Genomic DNA, 9,236 nt, shown 5'->3' with positions numbered 1-9,236 from the left:
TAACAAGTAACTATGATGATATCCTCAAATCTAAAGTCCTAATTATACCTAATTCTATTTTCAAAAATATCTCTAGAGTCTTCAACCTAATCCTAAGGACTATATTTCTCTAATTTCCCAATCTTATACTGTCTATGCCTTTGTTGTTCTAATTAGTATGGGGTCCTTCAGTTAAGGCTCAGCTTGAAGGTAGCCTCTTACAGTAAATAAATATGAAAAGCACAATGAATGCAAAAGCTCTAGGGTACTGAACTGGGTTCCAGCTCAAGCACAATAAATCTTTTACCAGATTACTTAATATAAATTATTTTACCAAGTCATACCCTAGACTTTTGAGCATCTTGTGGTTTTAGATTTCACACCACAAAAACATCAGGGAGGCAGATGCTAAGAGAGTCTGAATTTGTGCCTTCATTTGGGAAACAAAGAGAAAAAATAGGCCTGAGAGCTCCTTTGAAGACAAGATCAGAGAAATTATAAATGAGGAATCTCTTTGTCACATCATAGAATGATATCTGGCCATACTTATAGTCTAGGAAAACTCCAACTTTGTGCATCTGCTCTTCCAAGTACATCCCTTTTAAAGGAGGAAAGACCCACAAGGTATATTTGGTTCCCATCCTGGATCCCATGAGCAAGATTTTACCTTCGGAAGCTTTGGGCATGAGTCTGGCGGCGGAGTCTTCATATATACCCAACTGCCAGTTTGTTGTCTTTTCCACATCCACCTCCCAATAATGCCTCCCTGAGGTAAAGCTCTCCACACCCAACACAGAAGCACCGAAGTCAAATATCTCGGGGTTGCCAGGTGCAATCTCGGGGTTGCCAGGTACATCCTGCTGGACATTTCTGAGTCGTACACTTCTCAGATCCTCAGATAGGACAAGACAGGGATTAGCTGTTTTGGGATCCAAAGTTATAGGTCCTGCAGGGAGAGAGAAATTTGATTAACACAGGGGTTCATCAAAGCCAGTGCCAGAAACTGATCATTTCTAACATGCAGGGGCTTCCCAATGAGTGGGTACAAGTTCCAGAGACAGACAAGGGAGAGGAGATCTAGGAGAGTCCAGGAAAAGGAACCTCTAAGCTTTGTTTCAAGAAAGGACATCACGGAGGAAAAACAACAAGATGATGGGAGGAGATGCAATGTATCTGTGGAGGTAGAACAAACAAATTATAATGGACTAAATGTCCTGGCATCCATTCCTAGCCAGATACCACCTGGGACCCAACTCTAGTCCCCTACAGATCTTCTCCAAGTCCAGAACAACTGGAGGCAGGAAGTCTAATAAAACAGTTGATTTCTGTGACTGAATTGCCCTCCTTCATTTACATGTCACCAGAGTGTGACATGGATGCCTCGAAATTGTTGCCAGCAGACCCTTGTAGGTGAGTAAATCATAAGAGAAGGTATTAGCAGAGGCTAGAAAACCTGTGAGAATCCGCCAGAAAAATCAAGCTGAGAATAAGAAAACTCAATATGATTTCTTTTACTTGAATGACAGTGATACTTGCTTTCATATCTCTGTTCCTTCTCTTATCTTTTTCTGTTGTAAAATATAGTGATTTCTCATGGCTTAGTCCTGGTTCTCCCTTTTTACTTCTTGTACTCCTTTTCCCAATGTGACTTCATCTAGCCTCACTTTTAAATATCCTCTCTAAGTTCATGACTTACTACATAAATTAGTTGCCAAATACCATTTGAACATACACAGGCCTTTCAAACATACTACATCCAAAATGGAACTCCCAAACCTCTCTCTTTCCCCGTTCTACTTTTTCAGTTAATAGCACACTTAATACTTTAGTTGCTCAAGCCATAAACCTGGAATAGTTCTTTACTTCTTAAGTTCTTTAACATCTAATCCAGTAGCAAGTTTTCTGGCCAAATGAACTTAAATCTCTGGACTTGAAGCCCCAATGCATGTCATTATTAAAAGCCACAAAACCTTGAATTTTAAGTTTTAAGTTGCACCAGGCTCTTTGTATTTCCAGAAGACTGGCAGAAACAAATGCAAATTCTTTCTAGAAGAATGCACACCCTTGTTCTCAAAAATTTTCTAAAATTATTATCTAAGGAAAAAAGAAAGCTTACCTATTTAAAAAATCATTAAATACACACTTATGAAGTGAGGGAGCACTACTGAGACGAGCAGAAATAAATCTGAAGAACTCAAATATTAAAATTACCAGGCACAGCCCTAGTTGGCTTGGCTCTGTCGATAGAGCGTTGGCCTGCGGTCTGAAGAATCCCGGGTTTGATTCCGGTCAAGGGCACATGTCCGGGTTGAGGGCTCAATCCCCAGTAGGGGGCGTGCAGGAGGCAGCCAATCAATGATTCTCTCTCATCGTTGATGTTTCTATCTCCCTCTCCCCCTTTAGCCCCCTCTCTGGAATAAAAAATACATTAAAAAAGGACATTAAGGAAAAACTAAGGCACTCTAAATAAAATACAATTACCAGGAATAGACTCTAAAGTAACCTTTGCTTCGGATATATTATCAGAAGTGGAATCACCGGATCATAAGACAGTTTCATTTTTTGAGGAAACCCCATACTGTTTGCCATAGTGGCTGCACCAGTCTGCATTCCCACCAGCATTGAACTAGTGTTCCCTTTTCTCCACATCCTCACCAGCACTTGTTTGTTGATTTTTTGATGACAGCCATTCTGACAGGTGTGAGGTGATATCTCATTGTGATTTTCATTTGCATTTCTCAGTGATTAGTGACTTTGAGCATTTTTTTCATGTCTCTTGGCCATTTATTTGTATGTCATCTTTGGAGAAATGTCCATTCAGGTCATCTGCCCCTTTAATTGGATTGCCTGTCTTCCTTATGTTGAGTTTATGAGTACTTTGTTTATTTTCTCATTTCTCTTGCCCTAGGAGATGTATCTGCAAAAATTCTGCTACGTGAAGTGTCTGAGAATTTACTGCCAATGTTTTCTTCTAAGATTTTTGTGGTTTCATGCCTTACATTTAAGTATTTTACCCATTTTGAGTTTATTCTTGTGTATGGTGTAAGTCGGTGGTTCTAGTTTCATCTTTTTGCATATGTCTGTCCAGTTTTCCCAATACCATTTGTTGAAGAGACTGTCTTTACTCCTAAAACTTCTCCTTGAAAGACACTATGAGGTAAATGAAAATATACCACAGACTAGGAGAAATCTTTGCAAAACACACCCAATTAAAGACTCATGATCAGAAGAATATATAAAGAAATCACAAAACTCAGGAAAAAAACACAAACACAATTTTTAAAATGCGAAGAATGTTCATAAATAGACTTCAAAAAAGAGCAACAATAAAGGGTAAGTAAACATATATAAATATGCTCGCTATCATTAGTCAGTTCAGACATGCAAATTAAATCAAAGTGATATACTGGTATATGTTTATTAGGTTAGCTCTAATAAAAAAAATAATCCCAAATACTGGCAAGGATGTAGAGCAATTGAATCTCTCATTCTCACTCTGGTGAGAATACAAAATGACATAGATATTCAACCAAAAGAAATGAAGTCACAGCCACACAAAAATCTGTAAGCCATTTTTTATAGCATAAAGTTAGAAACAACTTAAGCATCCATGAGTAAATTGTGGTATAGTCATACAATGGAATACCGCACAGCAACAAAAAGGAACAAACCACTGATACACAACATAACAAACTAGGATGTGCCTCAAATGCATTACGTTAAGTGAAAAAAGGCCAGACTCAAAAGGCCACCTATGGTATGATCCATTGACAGGACATTCAGGAAAAGACAGAACTATGGAGATAGGAGATATAAATCCTTGTTTGCACATGTTGACATCCCCCCGCCCCCAGAAGTTAAAAAAATTTAAGTAGTAGAATCTGCCTGCAATTAAGTTTCAAGATCATGCAATTATTTTGATAGTTATCTAATGTGTGTAAGCATATTAAACTCTCCGATCTTTTATATCCTTAAGCTATCTGGAATTGACTTATTTATGGTAGGATGTAACAACAGATGCATCAACTTACTTTGAAACAGTTCCAGCACTTCGCTCAGTCCTGGTCTTTGGCATAAACTCGGGTCTGTGATTCGGGCGGGCTCTAGGCCCTGACACAGTAGTGAAACACCACTCCTATAAAGAAAGGACAATCTCGGTTATGTGGGGGACCCCAGGGCCTTGCACCCAGAGAACGATCTCATTACATGACTACATGACCTCCCTGTTCCTACCCCAACATCTCTACCCACGTGTGCTCACACAGTAGTCCCTGATTCTGACCCAAATATATTTCCAAAATGAAAACTTACAATTCCAAAGATCCTGCATCCTATGGGGAAAAAAGGAGACACTAGTGAGTATTTGAGCTAAGCATTTTGTGAGTTATGCCCATGAAAATATCTTCTAATAATGAAACCCATTTCCATGTAGTTCCTTCAGTTTCATTATGCTAATTCTCAAATATCAAATTTTAACATTGAATAGGAAAAGTCAGAAAAAACACTTTAAGTTATTGCTATATTCCCAAGAGAAATATTTTCTATACCTCACTTCAGCCATCTTATTCAGAACTAGAGGCCTGGTGCACGAAATTTATGCAAAGGCCTGGCCGGTGATCAGGGTGGATCAGGTTCCCTGCCTCCCTGCCTCCTCCTTCCCTCACCACCCGAGAGCTCCCACCACATGGTTCCCTGGTTGGTTCCCGGGTTCCCCAGTTCCTCGCCTCCTGGCCTCCTCCTTCCCTCACTCCCTCGGCGCCCCACTGCCGCTGCTAGTCGCCCGCCATGTTCTGCACAGTCTCCTGGTGGTCAACGCACATCATAGCGAGCTATCAAACTCCAGGTCTCCCTGTCAAACTCCCGAGGGGACAATTTGCATATTAACCTTTTATTATATAGGATACCCATCTCAATTCAGCCCATGTATTTGCTTTCTATGCTGGGGGTGGACAGGGTGGAGCATGCGAACAGGTCTGCTAGGCTAGGGAGGGTGGTTGGAGCCAGGTCAGGAACTGAGCAAAACTGGGTCACACCTACCTGTGCTCTTTAGAGGTAGCCTTGGCTCCAGAATGGAACCTGAGGGTTTATGTGTAAGGGCTTCTCAAATAAGAGCACATACATTGCAAATATGGGCCTGGCAGGGAAATATGGATAGTCTTCAAAAGATAGTATGTGTTGAAAAGGTAATGCAGGTTACCATACAAAATTAAAAATATACTATACACAAATATGACTCTCATTTCCCAAGGTTACCACTGATTAAAATGGGTGTTTATTTTGCCAAAGATAGTCTGAATGTTAATGAGCATAAGTCTATATGTATATACATAGTCTGTAAAACCAAACAAAAAGCGGTCCTGCCTCTTTTTTTCCACTTAACCAGGTATCTTGAAGATAATTTTTTAGTGGCCATAGAGCTTCTTCATTCCTTTTTTATGGTGGCAGAACATTCTATTGTATAGGTGTATCATAATTTGACTAACCATTTATTTGTATATTTAAGAGACATCTCAATTTAAACTTACTATTAATAATGTTATGAAGCCCTAACCAGTTTGGCTCAGTGGATAGAGCATCGGCCTGCAGACTCAAGGGTCCCAGGTTCTATTCCGGTCAAGGGCATGTACCTTGGCTGCGGGCACATCCCCAGTAGGGGGTGTGCAGGAGGCAGCTGATCAATGTTTCTCGCTCATCGATGTTTCTAACTCTCTATCCCTCTCCCTTCCTCTCTGTAAAAAATCAATAAAATATATTTTAAAAATTAATAATGTTATGAAGTAGCTCCATGCTATACTGATTTTATGATGATTCATAATGCTTTTGATGAATGGAAAATAGCTAAACAGCTTTCAGTGGTTGCAAATCACTGAACATTGGGATCTAGAACTGACCCCTAATGAGGGCAGCTCACTTCTCATTTCTCAAACACTGTAATGAGGTTCTTTCTGGACTCTTACCTTGAGCAACACTAAGGAAGGTTCCCCACATTTCTTCTCCAGCTCGGCGGTGACACTGTGGAGGCTGATGATCTGTTCATAGAGCCTGACTTCACTCTCATGCAGTTTACTCATGTTCTCTCTCCCCAGACTGTTCAGTCTCTGCAGAAGCATCTCCTTATTACTATTTGACAACCAGTGATTTCTCTTACTTGCTCATTCAACCATCTTTTAAAAACCCCACTTTCCTGCCTGCTGCCCCAGGAATATACATAATTAGATAAGGTCAGGACATCTCTGGGTCAAGCAGGACACTTCGATGGAAACTTCATTCTTTAACACAAAACATTTATGTTAACACGGAAAGTGTGAGGGTGTCATCCACTTATTCAGATAACAACCTGTACCTAAAATAGATTATTTTTTACTCTGCAGTTTTTTTCTGAAAATTTCCTACTAAATAAAATTAAGATTTGAATAAAAAAAATAAATATCAATAAGAATTAATCAAGCAACTGATATCAGTTTCCTTTTTATCCCTGCAAAGATGCTCCACCTAGGCACAAAGCACAGGTTCATGCTATTTTTCTTAAAGCTCACAAATAATGTATTGCTGACCGGATAACTTGCTTTTTCCTTATTAATATGTTTTAGGAGAGCGTTCCTTATCCATACACAGAGACATGGTATCTTTTCTAAATGCTAAAGAGCATTCCTTTTTATGTACATACATTTATTGCGTAAGTCCAATATTGATATAGGTTGCATCTAATCTGTTGCTGTCAATAAATGCTATAGCAGTAATAATACCTAATACTTATCCAGTGCACAAAAAGCACAAACACTATTTTAAAAGCTCATGTAGACTGTCACACTCAATCCCCACATCAGTGTTGTGAACCAGGGGCCATTATCATCCTCATTTTACAGCTAAGAAAACCAAGTCAGAGGTTAAATAACTTCCAAGGACATATACTGGCTGGTAAAATAACAGATCCCAGATAGGAACCTCATCAACCTGACTTCAAAGACTACCTCTAAACCAGGCTCTAGACGGAAATAATTTTACAGCCTTCCTGTACCCATGTGTCTTTTTATACGCATGTAAGTATATTTGCAGTACATTCTCAGAAATGGAATTGCTGGGTGAATACAACCTTTTCATACATTACCCGATGTCTTATTCTGGAATTGACATGTTCAGCTCTTCTGTCTGTCATTTCCCTACTATTGTAAGGATGCCACTTTCTACATCTCACCTGTAGTGTTTCCTGGTACTTCTCCTCTAGCTCTGCAGTAAACTTCATCTGCGGACTCAGACTGGCTTCTCTCAAGTGTGGGTTGAATGGGTACCCTTGCAGGTTTTGGAAGTTCATCACATTCTCTTCAGTCACCAACCGGATCATCATCTTATATTCAGACTTAAGCATCTCTTTAAAATTCTGCTCCTCAGCCTGCAACACAGATACAGATGATGGCCTTCAGGTTAAACACCACAGATTGACCATAAATCTTGTCCACCTTTAACTTCAATATAAAGACAAGGAGCCCTAGCTGGTTTGGCTCAGTGGATAGAATGTCAGCCCGAGGACTGAAGGGTCCCGGGTTTGATTCTGGTCAAGGGCACGTGCCTGGTTGCAGGCTCCATCCCTGGCCCTGGTCGGGGCACGTACGAGAGGCAACCAATCAATGTGTCTCTCTCACATCAATGTTTCTGTCTCTCCCTCTCCCTTCCATTCTCTCTAAAAATCAATGGAAATATATCTATTAGGTTTCTAGTCTTTCATTTATTGTTTTTTTGTGTTTGTTAATCCTCACCCGAGGATATTTTTTCCATTGCTTTTCAGAGAGAGTGGAAGAGAGAGAGGAAAAAAGAGAATCATCTTAACATGATGTGAGAGAGACACATCAACTCGTTGCTCCCACAAGCACCCCAACCAAGAGGGTGAGGGTGGTGGGGGTGTGGGGTATGGAGCAAACCTGCAACCCAGAGATGTGCCCTTCACCAGAATCGAAACCACAACCCTTCCGTGAGGGGGCCACACGGGCCAGGGCCACTTATTGAGTTTTAAGCTAAGAAATTAATACTTTTCCTACCTATAGATTTCAAATATTTTCTCTTGTCTTTTGACTTTGTTTATATTAGTTGCTACCCAACATTATAGGTATTTCCCCCCTAAGAATCAAGATAAGCACTGACCTGAACCATCCCCATATTTTCTTGCTCTTCGGCCAATAGGCTTTTGGCAGCTTCAAGTTTCTGCTTCAATGTGCTCAACAGCTCCCGAAATAACTTCTGCAGAGAAATAGAACAAAGAATTCCAGGTAAAGCAATTGCCTTCGAACAGTGAGATCCCCAACCGTGGACAACCTAAAGGCCAGCAGCCCTGGCTATATGTTTCCTTAGCCTTGACGTTGATGGTCTAAACATGGCACGTGTCTGGTATTTTTTTTGATAAATATTAACCAAGGGAATGGTCTCAGAGCAGTGGTTCTCAACCTTCTGGCCCTTTAAATACAGTTCCTCATGTTGTGACCCAACCATAAAATTATTTTCGTTGCTACTTCATAACTGTAATGTTGCTCCTGTTATGAATCGTAATGTAAATAGCCGATATGCAGGATGGTCTTAGGCGACCCCTGTGAAAGGGGTCTAGCAGGACCAAAGGGGTCGCGACCCACAGGTTGAGAACTGCTGGTTTTGGAGGCTCATAGTACCCGTCGCCCAGACAAATAAGTTAATAAATGAGAGGAGGCAGCCGGAATGGCTCTGGGACCTGGAGGAAGCTTACCCTGTACTTCTCTGCAGCTTCATGCACTCCGCGCACCACGTGGCTCCCATGCTCCTGGGCCAGGAAACACTTGCGACAGAGCGTGACCTGGTCGTCCTCACAGAACAGCAGCAGCGGCTCCAGGTGGGCCCTGCAGGAGGCCTCTCCCGGGACGCCCCGCGGGGGCTGGAGGCGGCGCCTCTTGGACACGCGGGCCCTCTGGGACATGCCGGCGGGTACTCCGGGGTGGAGGTGGGGCTGTTTCCGAGGTGGAATGCTTCCCGCCCGGGACAGGCTGAGAACAGCAGCGTCTGGTCAGACAGCGGGCCAACCTCAGCGTCCACAGTCAGGCGTCAGCGCAGGTCACGGCGTGGCCCCCTCGATGGCGCGCACCTTCCTCGGCAGCCCCGCGCTGGCCGGGGGGACACAGGCGTGAGACTCCAGGGCTCTAGACCCAAGGGCCCTCTCCAGTTTCCTGGGGGTTCTGAGCCCTTGGCTAACAGTTAGTCGCAGACCAGAACATGGCGTACCGTGTCACTGAGGAATTTTA

General features: G+C 42.0%; 1 protein-coding gene across 1 annotated transcript; it reads right to left on the bottom strand.

The window, feature by feature from the left end:
- Window positions 1–356: 356 nt before the first annotated feature.
- TRIML2 (tripartite motif family-like 2) lies at window positions 357–8,914 on the bottom strand. The gene is made up of 7 exons (XM_005884848.1): window positions 8,708–8,914; window positions 8,116–8,211; window positions 7,175–7,369; window positions 5,937–6,077; window positions 4,291–4,310; window positions 4,011–4,114; window positions 357–925 (listed from the first exon to the last, which is right to left on the bottom strand). The coding sequence occupies exons 1-7, from the start codon at window positions 8,912–8,914 to the stop codon at window positions 357–359; spliced, it is 1,332 nt and encodes a 443-aa protein (XP_005884910.1).
- Window positions 8,915–9,236: the final 322 nt, after the last annotated feature.

Source organism: Myotis brandtii, unplaced genomic scaffold (genome assembly GCF_000412655.1).
Source record: "Myotis brandtii unplaced genomic scaffold, ASM41265v1 scaffold866, whole genome shotgun sequence".
Taxonomy (NCBI): domain Eukaryota; kingdom Metazoa; phylum Chordata; class Mammalia; order Chiroptera; family Vespertilionidae; genus Myotis; species Myotis brandtii.
This window is presented reverse-complemented; position numbering and strand designations above follow the sequence as displayed.

Bases quoted from the DNA above. Each gene is read 5' to 3' on its own strand.
- TRIML2 (XM_005884848.1), bottom strand. From the start codon at position 8,914: ATGTCCCAGAGGGCCCGCGTGTCCAAGAGGCGCCGCCTCCAGCCCCCG. The intron at 7,370-8,115 runs GTCAGTGCTTAT...TCTGTGTTGCAG, and splicing joins AAAATATGGGGATGGTTCAG to GCTGAGGAGCAGAATTTTAA. The intron at 4,115-4,290 runs GTAAGTTTTCAT...CTTTCTTTATAG, and splicing joins GATGCAGGATCTTTGGAATT to GAGTGGTGTTTCACTACTGT.